The 27,070-nt window shown below is 66.7% G+C and overlaps 1 protein-coding gene across 3 annotated transcripts; it reads left to right on the top strand.

Annotated features, from left to right (window-relative positions):
- The first annotated feature begins 378 nt into the window (after positions 1-378).
- Positions 379-27,070, top strand: SLC12A5 (solute carrier family 12 member 5). 3 transcript variants are annotated; one of them, XM_065691358.1, is made up of 27 exons: positions 379-733; positions 12,894-12,988; positions 13,216-13,347; positions 13,499-13,645; positions 14,193-14,247; positions 15,077-15,207; positions 15,389-15,630; positions 15,704-15,915; positions 17,842-18,009; positions 19,779-19,877; positions 20,053-20,110; positions 20,836-21,010; positions 21,837-21,955; positions 22,285-22,383; positions 22,501-22,620; positions 22,755-22,859; positions 22,941-23,109; positions 24,085-24,280; positions 24,360-24,529; positions 24,609-24,740; positions 24,948-25,055; positions 25,191-25,313; positions 25,393-25,580; positions 25,847-25,861; positions 26,252-26,385; positions 26,732-26,838; positions 26,967-27,070. In XM_065691358.1, exons 1-26 carry the CDS (start codon positions 622-624, stop codon positions 26,821-26,823), a joined length of 3,396 nt encoding a protein of 1,131 aa, XP_065547430.1. In that variant the 5' UTR covers positions 379-621; the 3' UTR covers positions 26,824-26,838; positions 26,967-27,070. The 3 variants fall into 3 exon arrangements, with proteins under 3 accessions (XP_065547430.1, XP_065547429.1, XP_065547431.1); XM_065691357.1 differs by having other exon boundaries at positions 26,732-27,070; XM_065691359.1 differs by lacking the exon at positions 25,847-25,861 and having other exon boundaries at positions 26,732-27,070.

Here is a 27,070-nt window from a genome sequence, read left to right as displayed (position 1 = left end):
GGCTCCCCCGTGCCTCTCCACCGTCCAGAGCCCCTCCTGCCCCTCTCCGCCCCGAACCCCGCCAGACCCCGGCCCACCACTGCATTCCCGGCTCTCCATGCGCGGTGAGTGACGGGCATTTGTCAGAGGCCGGGACGCGGCGTGCGGCCGGACCCCCCACCGCTGCTGCCGGGACCCCCCCCCCCTTCGAGCCGCCCAACCCTGGCCAGCCCCGGCCGGACTCAGCGGAGCCCGGAGCCGGTTCATGGCCGGGGTGCCCGGGGCCGTGGCAGGGTGGGGCGGCCGCAGCCCTGGGGCTATAATTAGCTGTAATTAGCGGCCGTGGCTCCGCGGAGGGCGGGGGTAGAGCGCGGCCCCGTCCTGTCCCGCCGGGGTACAGACCCACAACTCTCCGTGCACGGCGGCTGCGGGCGGCTCGCTGCCCGTCCCGTCGAGCTGTGCCGAGCCGAGCCGAGCCGAGCCGGGCTGAGCTTTGCTGAGCTGCGCCGATCCGTGTCAGCCCTGTAGCCGCGGGGCGGCGCGGCGGGCGGTGCCTCGGGCACTAGGACCCCGGTCAGCGCCCGCCGGGGCCGCGCTCGGCGGCCGCCGGGGCCCGGAGCCACTTGTGGAGGCGGCGGGGCCATGAGCCGGAGGTTCACCGTCACCGCGCTGCCCCGCCACGGGCCCGCTCCCGGCCGCGGCCCCGACCGCGCATCCGGCGGCGGCGGCCGCCAGCCCGGCCGCGACGGCAGAGGTGAGCTCCGGGGCACGGGCGGCGGAGCCGGCGGAGGGGGAGTCTCCGTAGGGCAGAGCTCGTGGGGCACAGCCTGTGGGGAACGGCGTGGGGCAGGGTCCATGGGCAGGGTCCGTGGGTCGGGTCCGCGGGGCAGGGACGGGACGTCGGGGCACCGTGGGGGCGTGCAGGGCAGCCCGGGGCTGGCAGTCGGTCGGCCGGGCCCCTCGGAGCTGGTGGGGACCCGCTGAGAGGGGCTGTCATGGAGCTGCAGGACTCGGGATCCGGCGGGAGCAGAGCGGGGAGCATGTCCTGGTCGCCCGGGCAGGCCTCCTCGTGCACGGGCTCTTTCCCGGGGCTGCCCCCCCTCCTCGGGGAGCCCCCTTTCCCTGTCACTATCCCGGGGGTCTGTTGGAGTGAGGCAGGACCGACAGTGGGATCACAGCTGGCTCGCAGGGACATGGCTGCGACGTGCGCGGCTGCGTGCCCCTCCTTGTCAAGCAGGGTGGGCTGTAGCTGGGCTGGTGTGAGAATGTGGGGAGGGTGGTGGCGGCGGTGACCCATGGGGCTGCGGTGGGCATGGGGGCTGGCAGGCCGTCGCCGTGCAGTGCCCAGGGGACGTGGTGACAGGGCTGTGCTGTTACCGGAGCCGTATCGATCCCAGACACCCAGCCGACGGCAGCACTGCGCTGCGCGGAGCTGTGACCTTGCACCCTCGGCGAAGGGCGCGGGTGGGAGGCAGCGAGCAACTGGATGCGGCCGCAGAGTCCAGGCTGGGCTGTGCCCCCGTGTGTGGTGCAGGGCTGCGTGTCACCCCACTGCATCCTGGGGCGGCTGGGCCTGGCCCGTGGGCTACACTGGGGCAGAGCAGCCCCTTCTGAGCTGGAGCCACAGCTGGAATCACAGCTGGAGCCCGTGGCCTTCCCGGAGCAGTCAGCAGCTGGGTGGCTGATGTGCTCGTGGGGGGCCACGCACAGAGCGGGCCTGCCTGGGGGTGCTGGGGTGGGCTGTACTGTAGGGGCTGTGCCAGGGATGGTGTCCCTCTGGCTGAGCTTTGACCTTGTGCCCTCGCAGAGGACGGTGGTGGCCCAGCCCTTACGGCAGCCGCCTGGACTGACCCTGCACCGCGGATCAACCACAGTGTGGTGGGCAGCGCGTCCCGGGGGTCGGGCAGCAGGCGGGGGAGCCCTGAGGCTGCCCCGATTCATGCCCCGTGTTGCTGTGGGTGCAGCCTCGGGGGCCGGTTGAGTGACTGCCGTGGGGCTGTATCTGCAGGGCTGCCTGTGCGGCGATGGGGCTGGACCGGGCCGCAGACGGGCGCTCGGTGCTGCCTGTCCTGCCCCGCCCCGGGTCATGCTGGGCGGGCGGAGCGCCGGGCCGGGTCTGCGGCCCAGTACCAGGGAACCGCCCTGCTCCGTACCGGGGTGGCAGCTCCGCCCGCGGGCCGGCGCCGCGCTCTGCCGGGGACAGCGCTGGGGGGGTTCGGCCCGGGGCGGGCCCGGAGCTGCCGCCCGGTGCCGGGGGGGGCGCTGCGGGGGGGGTGCGGGACGGAGTCGCGCGGGGTCTCGCTGCCGCCAGGGGGCGCTGCCGGGACGGGACAGGGCAGCCTCTGGCGCGGGTGTGCCCCGCCCCCTGGCCACGCCCCTCCAGCCCCGCCCTGTCATGCCCCGCCCTTGGCCCCTCCCCGCAGGGGTCCCCCCGCCCCAGGCCCCGGACTCCCTGGCTTGGGGGGGGGGCACCGGAACATCCCCGGAGAGGAGCCCCCTCCGCCGTGTCCCGAGGCAGCCCGGCTCGGCGGCAGTCGCCATGGCAACCAACCGGTTAAGGAGCCTCTCTGGTTCCCATGGAAACCGGGCCCGGTGTCATCCCTGCCGCCGGTTCCTGGTGCCGGGGGGGTCCAGCCGCTCTCCCGGACCCGCCGTGGGGCAGAGGAGCTGGGGGCAGCCCCGCGCGGGAGGGGGCCACTGGTGACCCCCACTGCAGGGGGGCCGCTACCCCGGGAGGGCTGGGGTGCGGGGGGGCGGGCAGGCTTTGCGGGGCTGTGCGGGTGGGGGATCCAGCCCCCCCTGCCCACCTCACCCCTCTGCTCCCGGGGTCCCTGGGGCAGCCCAAGCCCCAACCGCCACCTGCAGCACGTGCCCAAGGCCTCTCCGTGCCACCGAACCTGCTGTGGGGTGCTCTGGTGGGGTGCCAGGGCCAGGGGTGGTTGCGTAGGCTGGGAGGCCCGGGTGGGGGAGCGTGTGGGGCACAGAACAGCCCAGTGCCTCGGTCAGCTGCGCTCCGGTGCCGGACCATTGGTAACGGCCGCTCCTCGGCCAGCACAGACCCCACAGGCCCTCGCTCAGCTGCGGCCGCTGGCACGGGGCTCCTCAGGAGCTCCTCGGCGGCTCTGAGCGGCAGCGGGGGCCGGTGGCTGATCCCTCCCAAGGCTGATCCCTGTGCTGGGCTCCCGCTGCCTCTGCCCTGCTGATGACAGCGCATGTGGCCCATGCCAGCTGTGCGTGGTGCAGGGCTGTTGTGATGCAGAAGCTCACGGCCTCCTGCCCTGCCCCACAACCACCCTTCTGCTCTTGGCCTTGGACAGCTTCACTGCCTTCTGGCCCTTCGTGGCTCTGTGTCACCTTCAGGCTCTGTTATTGCCCTGTTGCTGGCTGCAGGGCCCTGACCTGTCTGGATGGGGATGAGAAAGATCCCTCCGTCATGCTGAGGTGCTGCAGGACAAGCAGCCCATGGTGTCATGGGGTGTCAGGACATCGGTGCAGAACACACCATAATGCAAATCTTCTGGAATAGCCCCACTGCGCCCTGTCCTCTTGGGGGTCTCTTCTGGCCTTGTGCCCTTGAGCCCCTGGTGCTGGGACTGCTGTCCAGGGAGCGTGAGGGTCAGGTAGGCTGTGACGGTGCCCAGGGATTGCTGCAGGAGTGCAGCATGGGCATCTCTGCAGCGCAGTGGCCCTCACCTCCCCATCAGGCTGCTGCCAGGCTGCCCCCTCCATGCCCTTAGGAGGTTTCCCAGTGCCACTGGTGTGTGTCATGCTCCTGAGAGGTTCAACCGCTGCTGGCATCAGGATGAGCAAGGGCTGTGTGCCAGCTGCAGGGGCAGGGCTTTGGAGATGCATCCCCCCCCGGGCTCTGTGTGCCAGAGGGGATGCAGGGGGGTCTGGGATGTGCTCAGGCGGCCCTGTGGGGTCTGCAGTTGCCCAATTTGCAGGGATGCTCCATGTCCCAAACCAGCTCTGGCTTTGGGGTCTTGCATAGCTCAGCAGTCTCCATCCCGGGGGGGGGTGCAGAGGCATCAGAGAGAGTTGGTCCAGCTCTGCTGTGCCAACCCCTTGGCCTGGCAGAGGAGCTGTGCAGCTCTCCCTCGTCATTCCTGGGCATCCTCTTGCAGTTAAGTGGGGCACTGATGCTGTGCCTGGCCCCATGCCAGAATCCAGCCTGCACTTGGGTGCCAGGGCCACTTGCAGCTGATTCCCCCCCTATGCCCAGGGAAAGCCAGCTGCCTCCTTCCATCCCCAGCTCCTCTGCGCCTGCACTGCTGCAGCCCCACTGCTAGACCCCTTTTCCCTCAGCCTGGGAGCTGTGGAGTGCCAGGAAAGGGGTCTGGCACTGGTGCTGCAGGCAGCACAAGGGCCATGGATGCTGCACAAGCCGTGTCCAGCCTCTCCACTCCTGGAGCACTGGGGCCATATACCCCAGCCCAGGGTATCATGCTCATGGGCCAGGGTCAGGTCAGTTCTGTGCTAGGAGGGTTGAGTCCCCTTGGTCTGGCTCTGCCCTGGGGACACCTTCCATGTGCCTCACTGTGCCTGTGGGACCCTGCGCATGAGATAAGCAAATGCAATTGATAACATAGCCCCCCATGCTGCTGGCAAATCCCAGCCCCTGAAATGGAGCCATAATCCAGGGATTAGGGGATTAGTGGTCTTTCACGTGCTCCCTGCCCCCCATCTGTTTTAGCAGGAAAATCCCTCTTGTGCCGAGCCCACGCGCTGCAGCCTCCTGCGCAAAACCACCCTCTTGGTGCTCAGCACTCAGTGTGGCCCCCGCGCAGCCCCTAGCCCCCTGCCCTCCACGTGTGCACGGACTCTGCAGACCCCCAGGAAACACCATGGCAAGTGGCTCTGCCTGCTGTGTCCTGCCTGCAGCCCTGCCTGCTCAGGCAGCATGTGGGAGTCAGTCCCATTACTTGAGAAGAGGCAGCCTCTTGCTCTGGTGATGTCTCCTGCTCAAGGCCAAGGGACAAGGGGGCAAAGGGGTGGTGCTGCTGTGGCTGGGCAGGGTCAGCCCCACAGCATGCAGAGTCCTGGGCTGGGAGGGAGTCTGGGGGCCGGGTGAGGGCAGGAGTAGCCCCCAAGCTGCCCCCCCGCTTGTGGCCATCCCATGGCCCTACCCGTTGAGCTGGAGTTGTGCTGGAGTGGCTCCTGCTCCCAGGGGATGCTGGGTCTGGGGATCCCGGCCGCAGCAGCCAGGGCAGGGCTGGGGCTTCTGGTGGTGCCCAGTTCCTCCTGCCCCAAGGTAGGAGGTGAGGGCCGGGAGCCTCCGCGCTGCAGAGCAGCTGGCCCCGTACCAGGAGAAAGTAAACAATTAATTACAGCCGTCAAGAAGTAAGTAACGCCAGCAGGCTGTCATGATCTCAGCGCGCCTGAGGAGATGTTGGGAGCTGCAGCCAGCTCCAGCGCTGGGATCCTCCCGGATTAGTGGGTGAGAGTAAGGGGGGTTGTGAGCGGCCCTGCGGGGTCCTGCCAGCAGCCCCCAGATCAAAGGTGGCCCCAGTACCCGCTGCCCTGCTGCACACGGGCTCAGCAGGGCCTGGGCAGTCTGTCCTTTCACAACCTTTCTCCAGGGTCAGCCCCGGATCTGCCGTGCTGCAGGTGGGGAGGGCTGTGCAGGGGTGTTAATGGGCACTGTGTGACCCCAGCCCCCTCCCGGGGACCCCGGCCGTCAGCCCAAGGCAGCTCCAGGCTGCGGGCAGTGTTCCCAACGCTGCGGGGTGCTGATGCCCGGCAAAGTGGGGACGGCAGCCTCGGCCCTGCTGCTGGGTGGTCTGTGTACCCCTGCTCCCGGGGTGCCCTTGGATATTGGGGTCCTCAGGCCGGTCCGACTGCTGAGGCAGGGGCTTGGCCCCCGGCCGGGGCCCTCCTGCCTGCGGTGGTGTCCTCGGCGCCGCTGCCCCACCCGGGAGCTGCGGGCAGGGTCTCTCCCTGGTCCCCGGGGATGCTGGGGGCCTGTCCCGCTGCACCCCTCGACCCGGTGCCGGTCCCGGATCTGCGGCGGGGGCCGGTGCGGGCTGGGGGTGCGGGGCTGTCGCGCAGCGCTGCCGTGCCCCAGTTCTGCCCCCAGCCCCCGCCTGGTGCAGCCGGGGGGCGGCCCCGCTCCGCGCCCTCCCCCGCTCGCCGCTGCTCCCCTCCCCGCGGCGGCGGGGGCAATGCCTCCCGCATACGTGATGAAGTGAGCGGCCGGGCTGAGCCGTGAGCCCGGGCGCCTCCGCACTGCAGCCCCCTCCCACCGGCGGCGGCGGGGGGCGGCGCGGGGACGCGGCTGGCTGCGGAGCGCGGAGCTCGCAGCTCCCGGGCAGCGGCGGGCAGCCGGCGCCATGCTGAACAACCTGGCCGACTGCGAGGACGGCGACGGCGGCGCCAGCCAAGGTGAGGCACCGGCATCGGGGCTGCCCGGGGCGGCCGCCCCTGCCGGGCGGGTGGCGGAGGCAGCGCGGAGCCGGGAGCCGCGGAGCCTGGGGGGGAGCCGGGCAGCAGCGGCACCAGTACCGGCCGCGACGATGGCTCATGGTCCGCGGCCCCGCGGGGCTGCGGTGGACGCTGCGGAGCTGCTCCCGCTCCCGGCGCCTCCGCGCAGCCCCGGCCCCGCTCCCGCCGCTGCGGCAGCCCCGGGGAACGGCAGCGCGGCTGGAGCGGCGGCTGCGGTGGGGCCGAGCCGTGCCCGGGGCTCGCCGGGGAGCCTCCTCCAGGGCCGGGGCTGCGAGCTGTGCCGCGGGGACCGAGCCCCGACACCTCCCGGACAGCCCACGGCGGCCGCTGCAGCGGCCCGATCCCGCCCGCCCGGTACCCCCACACTTACCTCCCCACCCCGGCTACCTCCTCCCCACCATTCCCCCCCCTCCTCTACTGCTACCCCCCCATCCCTGGCTACCTCCTCCCCATCCCTTCCTCCCGCCTCCCACATCCCCGTTGCTGCCCCCCTCCCCCCCAACCCTCGCTTCTGCCGCCCCCCAGCTCCGGCTGCCGCCCCCCCATCCTTCCCTCACGCTTCCCTCACCCCCGCTGCCGCCCCCCATCTCCGGCAGCCGCCCCCCATCTCCGGTACACCCCCATCCCCGGCAGTCCCCCCATTACCAGTACCCCCCCATCCCGTTCCCGCCGCCTCTCCCGCATCCTCCGTCCCCCGGGGCCGCTGCCGCTGTCCTCGGTGCTGAAGCGGCCGCACGGGCCCTGCGCCGGGGCCGGCGGGAGCCGTTCGGCCCGGGGCCGCGGCAGTGCCGAGCTGAGCCGTGCCAGGACGAGCCGAGCCTTGTCGTGCCGAACCGAGCCTTGTGCTGAGCCGAGCCGGTCCCCTCGGTCCAGCCCGAGGCGTGCCGGGCGTGCTGCAGCCCGGCGCAGTGCAGGCAGGCTGGGGCCTGCGACCTGCAGGCGAGGGTCCGGAGCTGCAGCCCCGCAGTCTGTGTGGCTACCGGGCCCGGGCAGCGGCCACTTGGCCGCTGGCTCTTCGGCCGGAGCTCCCTGCGGGGCCGTGCAGCTCCCTCTCCTGCAGGTGCCCTGGGGGGCACAGGGATGGTTTGGAGCTAGGGAAACGCAGCGGTGTCCCCGAGGGGACCCGTGGTGTCTCTGATCCCCCAGCCCCACACCAGGTCCCCTCGTGGGGTCCGCTGAACACCCCAGCCAGGAGGGAACATCCAGGAGGGGACAGCCGGCTCTGGCAGCTGCTGCAGAAGTCCCTGCTGCCTGCAGTGAGGCTCTGGGCATGGCTGTGATGAGGGTTTTAGTGTTCGCTCTGCTCCACTGACCTGAGCCTGTTTATTTGCTTGTTTGTTCGTGGCACTCAAGGTCAGGGCTTGCGGGAGTTTTCTGGGAGCACCTTTCTGGGTTGAGGGGAGCTGCACTGGCCCCCAGCCGTGCCCTTCCCTGGGCTCTCTCCCTCCCCTTGCCCTCTACAGCACCAGGATCTATCCTGCTTGCTATTTCCATCGCGGCAGTGATGGCCGGCGTTTCTGCCTTGCTGGGGTCTGGCGGGAGGGCTGGACATGGTGCTACTACAGATGGAGCAGGCAGTCTGTCCCTGGAGCTGGGCCTGGTGAGGTGGTGTCCTGTGGGCTGGCAGGAGCAGGGCTGGAGGCACTGGGGCCCTGGGGGCTTGGGAGAGGATCTGTGGGAAGTGGAAGGGCAGAGCCCCCTGCGCCTATGGTGAGGGCAGATGCTGCAGGGGGGTGGGATCACCCCCCCATGCCAAGGATTGCACTGAGCTCCCTGTGCAGGGTCTGTCTGCAGGGAACATGGATGACCCGGGGGAGGTGGCAGAGCTGTTGCGTGCCAGCAGGGCCCCCCATGAGTCCTGGCTTCTCCAGCACTGGCCAGCCAGGGACTTGCTGAGCTCAGTGGAACTGCTGAAGCCTTGGGTGCCTCTTAGGCCATTTCTGTTGGAAAGGCCAAGCAGTATCCCTGCACTGGACAGCCTGTGCCGGCCTCATGACAAGGACTGGAAGGGCTCCAGTCCTGGCAGCCCAGAGAGGGTTGGGACAGTGGCAGACCCTCTGGGCAGGTAGTGGGGAGTGGGGGAGCGGGCAGGACTGCTGCCTGCAGTGTCCAAGCTGGCTGCTTTGTACTGCTGTTTGGAGTGTGGAAATGTCAGGCACAGCCCTGATGCAGGCTGCTGGAGGCACTGGACTGCCCAAGGAGGGCAGACCCTGGGCCGGGAGCTTTGCTGGAGCTTCAGTTCACAGCGATTTCCAAGGCAGGGCTCTGGCTGTCAGGGAATTTGGGAAGCTGTTAAAATGCAGCCAGGCAAAGCGCCTGTGCTGAAATCCTGCGCCTGCAGGGCTGGATGATCAAAGAGAGGATAATCCCGGGTTTAGGAAGGAAGAGGATAGGTCTGAAGTAGCAGTTGGTCCAATTTGGGTCAGGCAGTGAAAGAATCCAGCCCAAAAGGCCATTTGGTGTGCTCTCTGGCTGGAGGGACAAAGCGCAGCCCGGGGCCTGGGGACCATCCTCCACCCCAGCACCGCAGGAGCTGGCACTGCTGCGCACGCTGCCGCACGGGCCAGTGCTGCCCCGGCCACTGGTTGTCTCTGCCTCGGCGGGGCAAGGGGGGCTCTGCTGCTTCTCCATGGGGGCAGCTGGCAGATAACCTTGCTGAGGGGAGAAGGAAGCCTGGGTGGGAGCAGAGGTGCCAGACACCATAAGGGTCCTTTGGTCATCCCCATCTGATTTAGGCACCCCCTGGCCAGTGGCCCAGGGCCAGGCCAGTGGATGAGTGGCCAAGTCCCCTTGATGCCTGGGGGTGACAGAGCAGCACCGTGGCTGCCCCAGACAGCAGCTCCTGCAGAACAGCAGCAGCTGGGGACACGAGCCAGGGCCACGTGCTCACCCGTGTGCTCGTCGTGCTGCTGGGGTCACCCTGGGGTGCCCCTTGCTGCTGGCTGCGGGCAGAGCCCCGGGGAGCGGGAGGAGGCTGCTCAGAACACTCTGGCAAAACTCAAGGTGCCCTGAGTGCCTGGAGGGGAGACCTGGGGCAGTCCCGGGCGCATGAGCAGCTGCTGCACTGCTGCTGGCCCCGGGATGTTGGGGCTGGTGCAAGGGGTGCCACAGGAGGGGTCAGTGGCCAGGCTTATGCAGGGGCTCCTTGTGCTGTCAGCACTCCTGTGCCAGCACCCGGCAGGCCCTGAGGTGCTGCAGAAGCACCAACGGAGGTGCCTGGTGGTGCAAGGGAGCTGGCCCTCACAGGGTGCCATGGACAAGACAGGCTGGCTGTGACTGGGCAGGAGCAGGCAGCAGCTCTGTTTAATTAGCCCATAGGGGTTGGCTGCTCGGACTCCCTGCAGGCAGTGCTTGGTGCCCTGCGCAATGTAAAGTGATTAGGGAGGATTTGGGATGAGGGACATGACGCTTCCCAACCTAATTTAGGGCTGAGTTAAAAGCCGTTAGGAGATCAGACTGTGGCTGATACTGCAGCCGGAGCACTGCCCTGTGGGGCAGGTAAGAGCCGGGACACAGGGATGGTCCCTTGGCTTTCGGGGTCGGCCTTCAGATGCCCTGGGCAGGCAGGGCCGGCGCTAACCCCGCGGCGAGCGGGACGGCGCGGTGCCCACAGCGGGGCTGCGGGTTCCTGCCAGCAATCCCGCCGCGAGCCCTTCCAGCCGCCGCAGCAAATTAAAAGGCCGATTCATGTTGAGCGATCCCTGGGGAGGGGGCAGCTGAGCGCCGGGATCGAAGCCTGGCACAGCTCCGCTCGGCTCTGCTCACACCGCCTCTCCACGCCGCTGCCCGGCCTTGTCCTGCCCCCGTGCTGCTCGCCCGGGGCTGTGCTGGCGGCACGGGCAGGCCTGGCTGGTGCGGGGGCACCGGCGGTGTCCGTGTGCCCCGTGGCCGGGAGGTGTCACCCCCTCGGTGCCGCCGGGCCGTGGCCGTGGCGGGTGGGTGACAGGGTGAGCCCAGCCCGGGCCGGGCTGCGGGGTCCTGCCTGCCGCTGCCTGCACAGAGCACGGATCCTGTGGCAGCTGCCGGGGAGAGGCTGCACCAGCCCCTCTGCGGCAAAATGGTCTCCGGCAGAAGCGGGGAGCGCGTTGTCACCTGGGACCCCGCGGCCCCGGCACTTAACTCCTTCCAGCCTGGGGGTCAGGGTTCCCCTGAGCCGTGCCTCAGGAATGCCGGAGCTGTGCCGTGTCCATCCCTGGATCCCCCCCTCCCGCCCCTCCCGGCGGCACCACCAGGCGAGGGGCTCCTGTGCCCCCGCGGGCCCCGGCAGCCCGGGCTGTGTCGGCTCGGGGCTGTGGTCCATGTGGTGATGCAGAGGGCTGGTGCCGCGGGACAGGGCAGAGGGGCGGCGAGGTTTGGTGCCGGCAGTGCCGGCGGGTTGGAGCACGGGCACCCCGGGGTGCTGCTGTCTGTCGGTGGGGCCCGTCGGGCCGGTCAGTGGCCGATGCCGGTGGCCGAGACGCGGGGGGCACCGGTGCGTTACATAAGCGCGGGAGCGGGCGGCCGTGGCTCGCAGTTGCCATGGAAACCAGCGCAGTGATGTCGTCGCCGGGTACCAGGCGGCGGCGAGGCCCCGTGGGCTCCGCTCTCCCTGTGAGGCCCCCGGGCCTCGTTCCCCCCCCCCGTGCTGACCCTGTCCCCGTGCTCCCCGGCGCTGTCCAGCCCTGCACGGGGTCCCGGGTAGCAGAGGAGGCTCCGGCACCCCCGGTCCTGCACCCCTGGAGGTGTCCCATTGGCATAGTGGGCATCCCACATCCACACGGTGCCAGAGCCGGTGCAGGGGGTGGGAGCCGTGGCCAGCAGGGGTGTGCCAGCCTGCGCTGCTGCCGTTATCGAATGAGTGCTGGGTGCAGCTCTTGAGACCAGACCCCAGCAAGGAGCATGTTGGGTCCATGCTGAGAACCCCCTGCACATCCTTTGGCGGGGGACACGGGGCCGTCCACATGCCAGCCATGAAGCACGTGGTGCCAGGCATCCATCCAAAGGGGCTCCAGGACGAGGGTGGGGTGTCCGGGTGCTGCCACCACAGCCATTCCTGCGCAGAAGGAGCCTCGGGCTCTGCCTCCACTTTGGTTGTACTGCTGGGGATGCTGCTGCCCTGTGCTGGAGGGGACCAGGGGCTGTTGGGAGATAGGGGACAGCCTGTGGGTCAGCATCACCTGTGGCACTCAGGGCTTCACCTCCGGACAGCCATGATGAATGCAGATGGTGAATCACCACTGCACGCTGGCTCCCAGGATCCCGAACATGAGTCAACAGGCAGGAGGCCTGCAAAGGACCAAGCTGCTCTGAACAGCTGTGGGGTCTGTCCCTCAGGGGGTGGGTGTTGGCACCGCCCTGGACCATGGGTCCCCCCTGCATCCTCTCTGGGCACCCCAAGCTTCTGTGCTCAAGGCCAGTGGAGGGGATGGCTCTTGCCCATGTCCTGGGGTGTGGAGTGGGTTTTTATCCCTGCCTGTGTAGGCAGCCTGCCCTGCAGAGCTGCTGCCACCAGCAGGACCATTGCTCTGGCTGCAGGGCCATGGTGGGTGAATGGGTGTGTGGCGAGGAGCCCCTCTCCTCCCACCTAAGCCTGGTTTCTTTGTGCCATAGGGACCATCACCCACTGAGCCACTCTGCCCATCGCCATGTCCTTTGGCTTCCCAGCCTCTCATGGCCCCTGCCCCCCTCCTTTTGGGCCTCCGCTCAGGGCTGCACCACTCCGGCAGCACCATCTTCACTGCTGCTCCATTTCCAGCCTGATTTATTTCTGCTGCTCTGCAGCTCGGCTGTTTTCCTTGCTATTAAGCCGGCTCCGGGTTTCTTCTGCATGAGGTCGTTAATGCAGTGAGCAGCCATGGCCCCGTCCCAGCAGCTCTGCAGGCTCTGCAAGCTGTGGCGTCTCCCATGGCCCAGCAGTGCCTGCCCTCAGTGGTGGCACCTCCAGACACCTCCCTGCCTTGAGGTGCAGCCAGTGAGGCTGCAGGCCCTGCTCCTGTGGTGCGTGTCGTGGAGCAGGACCAGGCTTCTGGCCACTCGCCGCGCTCCCAGGCACCACACCGGGACCATCCCTGCCACGATTGCGTGCAGAGCATCTGGCCGCATCCTGCCCCTGCAGGCACAGCGCTGTGAGCAGCCCCAGTGCACTCACCCACCATGAGTTATTGCTGCCAGCGTCCCGCCGGGAGGGTTCCCCATGGATCCACACCACTCACCTCACTGCGTGGATGCGCCCGGCCGCGCAGGGCAGCACGTGGCTCCTGGGGACAGGCACGAGCCTCCCCTGCCCATGTGTGGCTCAGAGGTGATGCTGATGGCTGGACGCGGGAGCTGCCCTCGCCTGTCCTGGGATGGGGCACAAGTGCGGTGCCCACGGCCCCTACCGCTGGAGCTGGGTGCAGCTGCAGCCCCCTGCAGCAACAGCCTTGCAGGGTGGCCACTCTCGCAGCACAGGTTGGGGCTGGGGCTGCATGGGTGACTCTGCACTGTCCCCACAGGAGATGGCAATCCCAAGGAGAGCAGCCCCTTCATCAATAGCACGGACCTGGAGAAGGGAAAAGAGTATGATGGCAAGAACATGGCCCTCTTTGAGGTAGGGCACACGCGGTGGGGAGAGGGGTCCATGGGGAGGGGCTGAGCTGGGTAGCTCCCACAGCACCTGATCTGCGCCCTGGCACCCAGAGCATCAGGCTGTGTCCGCTCTGCTGCAGCCATGCCAGCGGGCAGGCAGGGCAGTGGCATCTGGTGAGGAGCTGGTGTTGTGGGGCTGGCCAGGGCCCTGAAGGACGTGCTCATGGCGCTGGGCTCTGCTCTCTGCAGGAGGAGATGGACACCAGCCCCATGGTCTCGTCCCTGCTGAGTGGGCTGGCCAACTACACCAACCTGCCGCAGGGGAGCCGGGAGCACGAGGAGGCCGAGAACAATGACGGGGGCAAGAAGAAGCCGGTGCAGGTGCGGATGCAGCCCCTTCTCCCGGGCGCCCCGACATGTGCTGGGCACTGCTTTCACCAGGGTCCTTGGCTGTGTTGCAGGAGGAGCGGGACCCCTCGCTCCTCTGCCAGCCAGGCCTGTGAGCATTGATGGCTGCCCGTTCCTTTGGCAGGCCCCGCGGATGGGCACCTTCATGGGCGTCTACCTGCCCTGTCTCCAGAACATCTTTGGGGTCATTCTTTTCCTGCGCCTCACCTGGGTGGTGGGGATCGCCGGCATCATGGAGTCCTTCTGCATGGTCTTCCTCTGCTGCTCTTGTGTGAGTGATGGAGCCACCGGGTCCCCCCCTTACCTCCCTAAGGTCTGGGGGTCACCAGCCAGGCTGGGCAGGCTGTGGATGCAGGCACATACTGCCCTGCCCCTGCCCCTGCCCCTCTTAGAGGAAGGAGAAGCCTTCTGCTTCCCAAAGGAATCAGCAGCAGAACCGTGCTCAAACGGTGACCCAGATCATAGCAGCATGTGAGGGGATGTGGTGGGGGGATGCAGAGGGAGGGATGTGGAGGGGGATCCCTTGCCCTGGCCCCATATGCTGTGCTGCAGTGAGCCATCCCAACAGGACAGTGACCCCAGGGTCAGGGGGCTGAACATGGGCAGCATCCTGGGCATCCCAGGGACTGCCTGCCCCTCGCAGCACTGCCAGCCAGCAGCCTGCCTGCCTGTCCATCCATCTGCCCGTCCTGGACCTGTGGCACGTCTCAGCATGGCCCCACGGAGCCGCATGTCCCAGCATGCTCCCAGCTCTCCCTTCCTGCTCCCCAGCGTGGAGGGAGCTCTGCCAGGCGCTGACATCGTGTTTCTTCCCGCAGACAATGCTGACGGCCATTTCCATGAGCGCGATCGCCACCAACGGTGTGGTGCCAGGTACAGCCGAGCCCGTGTCCGTGTGTGTGCCATGGGCGAGGGGCGCCGGCCCCCTGCGGGTCCCTGTGTCCAAAAGGGCCGTGTTGCATGGGGGCTCACAGCAGCACCAGCCGCTCCCCGGCTTCTGCCACCCCCCGTGCGGGTTCCCCATGGCCCTGGCGAGCGCAGAGCTGGGGCTGCCACCCGTCCCCGGCGCCGCGAGATGCAGATGGCAGCGGGAGCCGCCAGCCACGGCTCCTCCCTCCGCCAGACTGGCGCGGCCGCGGGGGAGACGCGGTGGCAGGAGCACGGGAGCCGCGGGCTGGGCGGTGGGGTCTCTGCCCCGGGAGGCACCGCAGGGTCTGGTGTGCGGGCTGGCACCCCCGGGGCACGCCCAGCCCGGGGGGCTGCACTGGCGTGGTTGATCTGCCATGGGCTGCTCTGCCATGGGCTGTTTTGCTGGGCTGGGCATGGCACTGATGGCCCCAGCACATGGTGCAATTAGAGCTATTCATCATCCTGCTGCTGCAGTGGGACCATCGATCCCAGCAGCACCACTGTAAGGGCTCCTCTGGGAGGACGGAGCAGGACATGGCCCGTGTACCTGAGGCTTCATTGCCCATCTGGTGTCCCAGGGGACAACGTGTCTCCACAGCCATCACACCTGGCTGCTGGGCTCCCGTGAAACAGCTCTGCCAGCCTGGCTGTTCTGGGGCCCTGGGGACTGCATCCTGCTTCGTGCTGGAGCAGGGTCCAGGGCTGCCCTGGCTCCATCCGGTCCTCTGTGATGCCTGGCAGGGCTGAGGTTGCCACTGGGTCTGGCTGGGACCCACCTTTGCTCTCTTTGCAGCGGGTGGATCCTACTACATGATCTCACGCTCCCTGGGACCTGAGTTTGGTGGGGCCGTGGGGCTCTGCTTCTACCTGGGCACCACCTTTGCCGGCGCCATGTACATCCTGGGCACCATCGAAATCCTGCTGGTGCGTGTCTGGTTCTTCCCCTCACATGGTGCCGAGGGGTCAAGTCCTAGCAGGGCAGCTCTGCCCTTGCCTGCCCATGCTGCCCGCTCCTCATGGCCTGTGAGGGAGCTGAGGCTTTGCAGTGGGGCTGAGGGTTCCCCTCCACAAGGCGTTTAGCAGTGATGCCATGACTCTCTCCCAGGCCTACATCTTCCCGGCTATGGCCATCTTCAAGGCAGAGGACGCCAGCGGGGAGGCAGCAGCGATGCTCAACAACATGCGTGTGTACGGCACCTGCGTGCTGACCTGCATGGCCACGGTGGTGTTTGTGGGGGTCAAGTACGTCAACAAGTTTGCCCTGGTCTTCCTGGGCTGCGTCATCCTCTCCATCCTCGCTATCTATGCTGGTGTCATCAAGTCAGCCTTTGACCCACCAAGCTTCCCGTGAGTACAGTGTCTCGTGGGGCTGCGGCGGGGCCAGTGTGTGTGCATGTGCTGAGTGCCTGCCCCCCCCCAGGATCTGCCTGCTGGGCAACAGGACCCTCTCGCGCCACGGCTTCGACCTCTGCACCAAGGTGGTGATGGAGGGGAACGAGACAGTGGGCTCCAAGCTCTGGGAGCTCTTCTGCACCTCCCGCTTCCTCAATGCCACCTGCGACGAGTACTTCGCTATGAACAACGTGACCGAGATCGAGGGCATCCCTGGCGCCGCCAGCGGCCTTATCCAAGGTGGGCTTGGCACAGGGACAGAGGCATGGGAATGGGCACAGGGATGGAAGAGCAGGGAGAGAGGTGTGGGGATGTGGGTGCAAGGAAGGAGGCACAGGATTAGGCACAAATGAGACATTGGAAGGAGTTCTTCCCTGTGAGGGTGCTGAGGCGCTGGCACAGGGTGCCCAGAGAAGCTGTGGCTGCCCCATCCCTGGCAGTGCTCAAGGCCAGGTTGGACACAGGGGCTTGGAGCAAGCGGCTCCAGTGGAAGGGGTCCCTGCCCGTGGCAGGGGTTGGAGCTGGAGGAGCTTTAAGTTCTCTTCAACCCAAACCAGGCTGGGGTTCTATGATTTTATGACAAGCCCCAGGGGAGCTGTGGTGGGGCAGTGGCCATGCTGGCAGGGCTGGTGGAGAAGCCGGTGCCATGGGGGGCATTGTGGGCATGGATGGGTGGCCGGCCCCTTGGCCATGCCAGGCTGTTGTTGTGGGGGCAGCTGGGTGATCCCTGCTGTGGGTGATCCCTGCCGTGGGCTGCTCTGCCACTCGGGCACCGTGAGCCGCGCTCACACTGTACCAAGCAGCAGGGTGGACTCCAGCACCATCAACTGAGCTGGATGCTGCAGCTGCCTGTGTGGGGTCTGTGCCAGCCGGACTGCAGCAGGATGGCTCCAAGGATGCCCAAAGGCTGAGGAGGAATAAATCCTCCCTCCACTTCCGCTTGGCCTTTGGAAAGGCTGGTATCGATCTGAGGTTTTGTGAGGAGCGATCGCCCCTAAGGGGCACTTTGTTGCTGCGGCTGCAGCCGCACCTGGAGAGTGGCCATGGCTGCAGAAGAGCTCGTAACTTTGCTGGGAGGAGCCACTCGTGACCTGTTTTCCTGGAGCCGCTGGTCCGTTTGCCCAGTGCTCACCGTCCACAGTGGGCAGTGGAGGCCGATGCTCGGTGCCACGCTTGGGTTGTTGGACCCTGCTGTGGGAGCTTGGACTTCACTAAGCCCGTGGTGCTTGGGGCTGTGGCTGCCAGGCTGTGTCGCAGCAAGGTGGTAGAGTGCATTCGCTGGGTATTCGGGAGGCTCCTGATGGTCTGAGGTCTTGTGGCCTGGAGCCTTGGTTGAAAGGCTGAGGCCTTGTGGAGAAGGAGTATCTGGCTGCTGAGTACAGCCCTTTTCTGCTGGGGAGGGGATGCAGTCCCCAGCCCAGCCTGACAGTCAGGGCAGCAGCCAGCAGACGCTCTCTCACCTGGGGTGTGCAGGGCAGAGCCAGGGCTGACAGCATCTGACGGGGCTGGCAATATTGTGAGTCAGGGTGTCACCACGCGGTGCCGGCAGAGTTGGCTGGGGATGGCTGTGCCCAGGCACTGGGTGTCCCTGCGAGGAGAAATGAGCTGTTCTGGGAGGATGAGCTGGGCAGGGTGCTGAGGGCTCGTCCCTGTGGACCTGCTCAGTCGCTGTGCCCAGGTGCTTGCTGCTCTCTGCTGCTCCAGTTTCTCACTATGATGCGCAGCCAAGGCAGCACGCGGAGGGACACTAAGCCTGTTACATCAGCCCTGCGCTCGTAATCCTATCACAAACATTACCAAGTTGCTCTGACACGATCCACTTTCCTTAAACCTGTGTTGATCAGCATTAATTATATTACCCTCTTAATTATTTGCTACTGCAATCCTGTGTCATCTGCCCCAGTATCTTGCAGGATTGATACCAGTGGCAGAGCAGACCCACTCCAGTCGCTCACCCGTGCTGCTTGTCTGGGTGTTTTTGCACATTTGTGATGGGCTGGGGATGCCACGTCCCTCACCCGCTGGATGCCAGTGGCCCTGGTGCTCAGTGATGCTGGAGAGGGGAGAGGTGGTGCTCCCTCCCTTTGGGCTGTGGGGCAGGAGGTGCTGCGCTGGGTGTGGGTGATTCTCCAGCACCTCCTCATGCCAGCCTCTGCCTCCTCATAGAGAACCTCTGGAGCTCGTACCTGACCAAGGGTGTGATTGTGGAGAAGCGGGGGCTGCCCTCCGTGAGCACCCCTGACACACCGGTGGACATGGACCAGCCCTACGTCTTCAGCGACATGACCTCTTACTTCACGCTGCTCGTCGGCATCTACTTCCCCTCGGTCACAGGTGGGAACCGTGGTCATGCCAAGGGGCACTGGTTGGCACATGTGCCATGGTGTGCTCCAGCACAGCCCAATGTGCACTGCCTTGTGCTGAGTGCGGGGATTGGTGCAGGGATAGGTGCAGGGATGGATGTAGGATGGATATGGGGTTGGGTGCAGAGATGGATGGGAGGATGGATGAGGGGATGGATGCATGGATGGATATGGGGTTGGGTGAGAGGATGGATGTGAGAATGGATGCAGGGATGGATGCGGGGATGGATGTGAGGATGGATGCAGGGATGGATGCAGGGATGGATGTGAGGATGGATGCAGGGATGGATGTGAGGATGGATGCAGGGATGGATGCAGGGATGGATGTGAGGATGGATGAAGGGATGGATGCGGGGATGGATGTGAGGATGGATGCAGGGATGGATGCGGGGATGGATGCGGGGATGGATGCAGGGATGGATGCAGGGATGGATGCAGGGATGGATGCGGGGATGGATGCAGGGATGGATGCGGGGATGGATGCGGGGATGGATGTGGGGATGGATGCAGGGATGGATGCGGGGATGGATGCAGGGATGGATGCGGGGATGGATGCGGGGATGGATGCAGGGATGGATGCAGGGATGGATGCGGGGATGGATGCAGGGATGGATGCGGGGATGGATGCGGGGATGGATGCGGGGATGGATGCGGGGATGGATGCAGGGATGGATGCGGGGATGGATGCAGGGATGGATGCGGGGATGGATGCAGGGATGGATGCAGGGATGGATGCGGGGATGGATGCAGGGATGGATGTGGGGATGGATGCAGGGATGGATGCGGGGATGGATGCAGGGATGGATGCAGGGATGGATGCGGGGATGGATGCAGGGATGGATGTGGGGATGGATGCAGGGATGGATGCGGGGATGGATGCAGGGATGGGTGCAGGGATGGATGCGGGGATGGATCGCAGCCCGCACCTCCCGCGCACCCACCCGCGCTCCAGATCTGACGGAGCCGCTCGGCGCTGACGTCCCAGCGCTCGGATATTTATAGCTCCCGGGGGCGGAGGAGCCCCCCCGGCCCAGTCCCGCTGCGGAGCCGCCGCGGTGCCTCCGGCGGGTCCCGCTCCGCTGATGCCGGAGCCGGGTGCTCCCGGGGCTGTCCCGGGCAGGGCGGTCACCGCCCGAGTCTGGCGCGGGGGGGCTGGGGGGCCTCCGGCCGGCCGGGCCCCGCAGCGCCGCTCCGCGCACAGACCCTGCCGGCCGCAGGTCCCGCTGCTCCTGTGGCGCTGGTGCCGTCCCCTCGGTGGCTCGGGCTGGCTGCAGGCGGCCGCAGGGCTGGGCGGCGGCTGCCCTGGCCGATGCCGCAACAGGAACGCGGGTCCTCCCTCTGGCTGCGCCGGACCCGCTGGCCCCAGCCATGGCGCAGCTGTGTCCCAGCCTGATCTGCCTTCCCAGCGCAGCGCCTGGGCTGGACCCTGTCAGTGCCGCAGCCGCCATCACTGATTGAGCTAATTAAGGGCTAATGAGACAACTCACTTAAAAGCGTTTTGTGCTAATCCTTGAGTGGTCTCAGGCTGCGGCTTGGGGAGGGGGAAGTGCTGGAGGGCACAGGGAAGGGTGGACTGGGGACCCCGAGTCATGGCAGTGCCAGCTCCACTGCCAGCTCTGTGCCCGCGCCTGTCCCGGCACACCGCAGGGCTGGTGCCCTGCAGCACCCAAGGCTTGCACTGTGCCTGGCATCAGCTGTGCTGCTGGGGGCTGCACCGGGCACCATCCGCTCTCATCCCAGGCATCATGGCCGGCTCCAACCGCTCCGGAGACCTGCGGGACGCCCAGAAGTCCATCCCCACAGGCACCATCCTGGCCATCGCCACCACCTCGGCTGTCTGTATCCTTCAGGGCTTGCCTAAGCCTGGGCCATGGGCTGGGGGTGTTTGGGTTTGCTGTTTAGGGACCCGCTTAGGTCCTCCACTGGGCTGGGACAGGGGTCCCGGCACCCCACTGGTGGTGGTGGTTCATGGGGGGCCTCCACAGCCTCCTGGCTCTCCTTGACCTGCTGGCAGATATCAGCTCTGTCGTCCTCTTCGGGGCGTGCATCGAGGGGGTCGTCCTGCGTGACAAGTGAGTGTCCCATGGCCGTGCAGGGCTGGGGGGAGCCTTGCAGACCCCCGGGAACGGGCTGGGGCAGGAGTGGCCCCGATGGGAGGTGGGGACATCGGTGGGGGGCTGCAGCTGGGACACACCGGGCAGAAGGAGTGGCACTGGGGGGTCTGCGGCGGTCTGGGGTGAGAGCGCAGGGGGTTGGGGGTGGCTCTCGGGGGAGACCCGAACTTGTAACAGGCGTTAAGGGCTCGTTCGTGCCCTGCCGTGTCGCGCGTGTCCCCCCCCCGATGTTTCGCTGCGCATCCGCAGCCCTTCCTCCCGCTCCCACGCTGCCGGCAGCGCTCGTTTGTCAACAGGCGGATCTGGGGCAGCCCAGCGCGCTGCCGCTGCAGGTGACACTTCTGGGTCGCCAGCACCAGCACAACCTGGATCCAACCACACGCAGCCTTAGCGGCTTCCTCCCGGCACAGGGAACGGGGAGCCCCCGTCCCCTGCCTCCCCTTGTCCCCTGCCACTGTCACGGATGCCAGGATGGGGACAGACTCCCAGTAACTGAGACCCCACTCACGTGCTTGCCCCCCGGGGGATTGGGGACCATCACCAGCCAGGGCTGGGCCCTTCCCTGGTCCTGTCCGGTCCCCCCATGGTGGTGTCTAACCTGCTGTGGGGCTGAGTTGTGCCCCTGTGGCATTCATGGGGCTCAGACACAGGATGGAGCCACAGGTGATGCTGGTGCCCCACAGGTTTGGTGAAGCTGTGAATGGGAACCTGGTAGTTGGCACCTTGGCATGGCCGTCCCCATGGGTCATTGTCATCGGCTCCTTCTTCTCCACGTGTGGGGCTGGGCTGCAGAGCCTCACCGGAGCCCCCCGCCTCCTGCAAGCCATCTCCAGGGATGGGATCGTGCCCTTCCTCAGGGTAGGTGTCCCCCGAGCCCAGTCAGCCCCAAGCACCCACCATGGCCATGGTTCTGCCAGCACGGGAGCCTGGTGAGCGCCCGCTCTGCCTCCCTTCCTCCCGCGGGTACCGGCGGTGGGCGGCCGCAGTGGGCCGCGGTGTCGGTGGGACGCTAGGGTGGGAACGGGCAAGCCCCCCGCTGCCGCGCCGCTCCGTATTTATGTGCTCTCTGAAGACGCGTCCTCACTGCCCCATCTCTCCAAATCCAAGCCGACAGCTCCCCCCAGGGAAGAGCGGGCTAATTTTATCCTCCTTCCTCTCGCTCGCTCGCGCCGCCCGCAGCCTCTAATGCATCCAGACACGCACCCCTGTCGCCTGCCTTGCACCGGGCCCCCCCTGTTCCCACAGCCGCAGCGTGTCCGTCCCCGGCACGGGATGCCTGACTCCACACTGACTGAGCTGGGGCTCGTCCCTGGCTGGGGCCCGGGGGGCACAGGGGCTGCTCTGGGTGTGGGGTCTGCCAGGAATGGGGCTGTACCAGCAGTGGGAGCCAGTCCTGCCAGCCCTGGGACCGCTGACCTGGCAGGACCTGGCACAGGATCATAGAATGGTTTAGGTTGGAAAGGACCTTAAGATCATCCAGTTCCACCCCCCTGCCGTGGGCAGGGATGCCTCACATGAGACCATGTTTCCCAAGGCTCTGTCCTACCTGGCCTTGAACGCTGCCAGGGATGGGGCACTCCACTGGCTTGGGATGTGTCAGCTCCCATGTGACCCCTGGCCCCAGCTTCTGCCAGGGCTGGGTGCACAGCGGGGTCTGACACGTGCCCTCCCCGCCTGCTCCCAGGTCTTCGGCCACGGCAAAGCCAATGGGGAGCCGACGTGGGCACTGCTGCTCACAGCCTGCATCTGCGAGATCGGGATCCTGATCGCCTCCCTGGACGAGGTGGCTCCCATCCTCTCCATGTAGGCAGCATGCTCTGGCCACACACACCTTTGCGAGTGGCGGATGGGCACGTCCCCTCACCCAGGCCTGGCGGGCGGCACATGTGGGTCTCAGCTCCTCGGGGGTTTTTTTCCCCATTGCCCTAGCCCCTGCCCAGGAAGAAGGGAACCCCTCAGGGACCCCAGATCCCCTCCTTGGCTGGTGTTGGGGTCTGGTTGCTCTGTGTCCCTCAGCTCCCTTGTCCATCGGGGGGCCCCGCTCCAGCATCGGCCATGTGGGGCTGGGAGGTGCGGTAGGGTCTGGCTGTGGCCCTGGAGCTCCTGGCTCAGCCTCATGCTCTCTCCTGCAGGTTTTTCCTCATGTGCTACATGTTTGTCAACCTGGCATGTGCAGTGCAGACGCTGCTGCGGACGCCCAACTGGCGGCCCCGATTCCGCTACTACCACTGGTGAGCAGGGATAGGATGGGACAGGAATGAATGGGTGTCCTGACACACCCTGTCACCCGCACCGCCCCGGTCACTGCTGCGGGCCGGGGCACGCTGACCACGCAGTGCTTTCCGCAGGACCCTGTCATTCCTGGGCATGAGCCTCTGCCTGGCGCTGATGTTCATCTGCTCCTGGTACTATGCCCTGGTCGCCATGCTCATCGCTGGCCTCATCTACAAATACATCGAGTACCGCGGGTAAGGGTGGCTGGGGTGCCACAGACCCTGCCCAGCACTGACAGATGCCCCTGGCTGCTCATCCTGGGGTACTCTGGGGTGCCAGGGTGGCGATCCATGGTGGAGCATCCCTTATGTGCCGCCGGTTCCCACAGGGCGGAGAAGGAGTGGGGCGACGGGATCCGGGGGCTGTCCCTGAGCGCGGCCCGCTATGCCCTGCTGCGGCTGGAGGAGGGACCCCCTCACACCAAGAACTGGAGGTGAGGTTGGGGGGGCTGTGGGGACCAGGGGCACCGGGGCTGGCTGGGGCATGGGCACTGACTGCAGAACCATCCCTCCAGGCCGCAGCTGCTGGTCCTGGTCCGCGGAGATCAGGAGCAGAACGTGGTGCACCCGCAGCTCCTGTCCTTCACGTCGCAGCTCAAGGCTGGCAAGGGCCTCACTATCGTGGCCTCCGTGCTGGAAGGGACCTTCCTGGACAACCACCCACAGGCACAGAGGGCAGAGGAGGTGAGAGCTGCCCACGCCAGGGCTGCTGCCATCCTGGGAGTGCTGCTGCCCCATGGCCAGGGCTGGTGGACCTGGCTGGCCGCGAGAGCACTGGGGTGGCACTGGGCAGAGCCCAAAGACTTGATGTTTTGCCTGTGCCTGGGGCACCGTGGGGACCTCTGGACCCATGCCCCTTTTCTCAGATTCCAGAGACAGCAGCACCAGGCAGGCAGGGGTCCCAGTCTCAGCTGCAGCAGGGCTTGGCATGGCACAGTGCATGGCACATGGCGTGGCACATAGCATGTGGCACGGTGCATGGTACATTGCACACAGCACACAGCATGGCCCAGCCTGGCAAGGTGCTGCTGTTCTGAGCAGCCCCTCCGCTGTCCTGCAGCTGCCACAGCCACCAGAGCCCCGACCCTCCCCACAGCCCCCCCAGCCCCATGGGCCCCCAGCCACAGGGCCAGGGTGGGACTCGGCTCCTTTCCCCACTGGAGCAGAGCCATCCCCACCCCCAGCCCAGCATCACATTAACAAGATTAAGCCCTCGGAAGCAAACACTTTCTCTCCCATGCAGACATGTTATAATTTCTCTGAGTAAATACCTCTAATTGCTGCTCTGCCGCCCGGCAGAGCCCTGGCACGGGGACACCCCCTGCTTGGCGCAGCGCAGCCATGCACCAGCACCGCTCACCATCGGGGCTTACCCCTTCCAGCCTGGAGCCGCCAGCCTGCCCTGGGGCACAGAGACCCAGCACCCCACGGGGTCCTGCACCGCACACCCTGCACCCACATCCCTTACTCCACAGCCTGCACCCACATCCCTTACTCCACAGCCTGCACCCACATCCCTTACTCCACACCCTGCACCCACATCCCTTACTCCACACCCTGCACCCACAGGCCATGGTGCCACAGCTGGGGCTGTGGCTGCCCCCGGCACCGGGCACCCATGCCCCGTTCCGCCGGTCTCTGACCTCCCTCTCCCACCAGTCCATCCGCCGCCTGATGGAAGCGGAGAAGGTGAAGGGCTTCTGCCAGGTCGTGATCTCCTCCAACCTGCGGGATGGGATGTCCCACCTCATCCAGTCCAGCGGGCTGGGGGGGCTGCAGCACAACACGGTGCTGGTGGGGTGGCCCCGCAGCTGGCGCCAGAAGGAGGATCACCAGACCTGGAGGAACTTCATCGGTAGGTGCCATAGAGGGTGGGTGATGCCGCTGCCGCGAGGCTGTGACCCGCTGCCGTTGACTTGGCCCTTCCCCTCCAGAGCTGGTGCGAGAGACCACGGCCGGGCATCTGGCCCTGCTGGTGGCCAAGAACGTCGCCATGTTTCCGGGCAACCAGGAGCGGTTCTCCGAGGGCCACATTGACGTCTGGTGGATTGTGCATGACGGGGGGATGCTCATGCTGCTGCCCTTCCTCCTGCGGCACCACAAGGTAGCCCGGGTCCCACGGTGTGGGGCAGGGGGCCGGGGCCATCCCCGCCGGGCCGTGGCCATGCCTCCCTCCCTTGCAGGTCTGGCGCAAGTGCAAGATGCGCATCTTCACGGTGGCACAGATGGACGACAACAGCATCCAGATGAAGAAGGACCTGACCACATTCCTGTACCACCTCCGCATCACTGCAGAGGTGGAGGTGGTAGAGATGGTGAGTGCTAGGATGGGGCATGTGCCGCAGCTGGGGATGCTGCATGTGGGGGAGCCAGATTGACCCTGCCCTGGGGGGACACGGCACCATGGTGGGGGAAACCCACTGCCACAGGGACACATAGGTCCATGGAGAAGTGCAGGGCCAGGCTGGCAGCAGTGGGTGCAGCTGACCCTGCACCATGGTTTCTCCTGCTCCCCTCCACAGCACGAGAGCGACATCTCTGCCTACACCTATGAGAAGACGCTGGTGATGGAGCAGCGCTCCCAGATCCTCAAGCAAATGCACCTCACCAAGAACGAGCGGGAGCGGGAGGTGAGGCTGCAGCACAGCCTATGGGGGTCCAGCCCCATGGTGGCTTTGCTGCACTCATCCTGCAGGGTAGCAGGCTGGGGTCTGCCTGGCCAAAGCCCCTCTGCCTGCTCCCCTGGCTGACTCCGTCCTGCACAGATCCAGAGCATCACGGACGAGTCCCGTGGCTCCATCCGGCGCAAGAACCCGGCCAACACGCGCCTGCGCCTGAGCGTTCCTGAGGAGCAGGGGGGCGACGGCGAGGAGAAGCCGGAGGAGGAGGTGAGGGACGGTGTCAGGACGGGGCTGGGCTCCCGGCTGCCCCCAGCCCCTGCCCACCGGCGCCCTCTCCTCTCTGCAGGTCCAGCTCATCCATGACAAAAACGCCACCACCTTCTCCAGCAGCTCCCAGTCCCCCGGTGACGAGGTGGAGACGGCCCCTGAGAAGGTGCATCTCACCTGGACCAAGGAGAAGTCTGTTGCTGAGAAGAACAAGAGCAAGAGCCCCGTCAGCCCTGAGGGCATCAAGGACTTCTTCAACATGAAGCCGTACGGTCCCACATGCTGCCCCCCCATCCCCCCGGATCCCTCACCCCGCTCATCCCTGCCTGCCCCAGGCAGGGCCCTGGCAGCACTTTACTCAGAGGAGGGGCCCCCGCAGCCCCTGAGCTGAGCCCTGCGATTGGTGGTGGGAGGTGTGTGGGGGTCCCTCAGTGTGTGCAGGGATGTGGGGGCACACGTGGCGCTCACTCTCCTCTTTCTTTCTTTCTTTCTTTCTCTCCCCCTCCGCCCTGGCCCCGTCGTGCTCCTGGCAGGGAGTGGGAGAACCTGTAAGTGTGGGTTTGGCTGGGGCTGGGCCAGGGTGGGGAAGCTGGGCCACACTCACAGCGTCGCGGTTGCCCCATGCACGAGTGGGGCTGGTGCCGCCGGCGCAGCCCCTGTGGCCATGCAGTGCCCGCACCGCTGCCCCATCTGCCCTGGCTCACTGCAGAGAGCTCCCTGCAGACCTGGCTCGGGCACCAGTGGTGACACTTGAGCATCGGCTCCCTCATGGCGCGGCCAGAGCAGCCGCGATGTGCTGCTGCCCATGGGCACCGTGCACAGCCCTGCAGCTCACCGCTGCCACTGCGGGCAGAGAGCTCACTGGACCCCAGCTCGTGGCACCCCTTGGGGCTGGTGGCTGCTGCCGTCCCTGTGCCCACACGTGCTGTCACCCGCAGGAACCAGTCCAACGTGCGGAGGATGCACACGGCTGTGAAGCTCAACGAGGTGATTGTGAAGAAGTCCCAGGACGCCAAGCTGGTCCTGCTGAACATGCCAGGGCCTCCCCGCAACCGGAAAGGGGATGAGAACTGTATCCTTCCTGTGGGGCCACTGCCCCGGGCTGGCCTGAGCCCAGACCCCCCTACACCTCTTGCCCCCAGCTGGGTCCAGGCTGCCGGCCCCGCAGAGCCAATGTACATGGGGCAGGTGCTGGGGGCACCTGGCATTGCACCCACGTGTGTGAGTGCTGCAGTGGGCCCAGCCGCGGTCTGCGTTGTGTGGCACCAGTGGTTCCCCTGGCCCCTCGGCTCAGCACAGCTCCTGGCTCTGCTGTGGGGCTGTCGCTGCCATGGGCTCTGCTCCCCGGGTTGGAGGCCTGGCGGGGCTGGGGCAGAGCGGCCCCCATGCTCTGGTGTTGGTCCTTGACGGCCGCGCAGACATGGAGTTCCTGGAGGTGCTGACGGAGCACCTGGACCGAGTGCTCCTGGTGCGCGGCGGGGGCCGGGAGGTCATCACCATCTACTCCTGAGGCACGGCGCGAGAGGTTCGTCTGCACGCTGAGAGCCCCGCCACCCCCTTGCACCGCGCCGGAGGGAAGGCCGGATGGCAGCCGGTGCACAGAAACTTCACCTGGCTTTGGCCGTGCCCCTGATCTCTCCATTCGAACTGCAGCACCAGATCTTCCGGGAGCATCCAGCACCAGAGCAGCTGTTCCTCATTGCAACATCACAGCACTGCTGTCCTTGTTTATATATAAATATATACAGTGTACCGCG

Source organism: Lathamus discolor, chromosome 11 (assembly GCF_037157495.1).
Source record: "Lathamus discolor isolate bLatDis1 chromosome 11, bLatDis1.hap1, whole genome shotgun sequence".
In the NCBI taxonomy this organism is placed as follows: Eukaryota; Metazoa; Chordata; class Aves; order Psittaciformes; family Psittacidae; genus Lathamus; species Lathamus discolor.
Note: the sequence above shows the minus strand (reverse complement) of the source record. Positions and strands in the feature narration are given on the sequence as shown.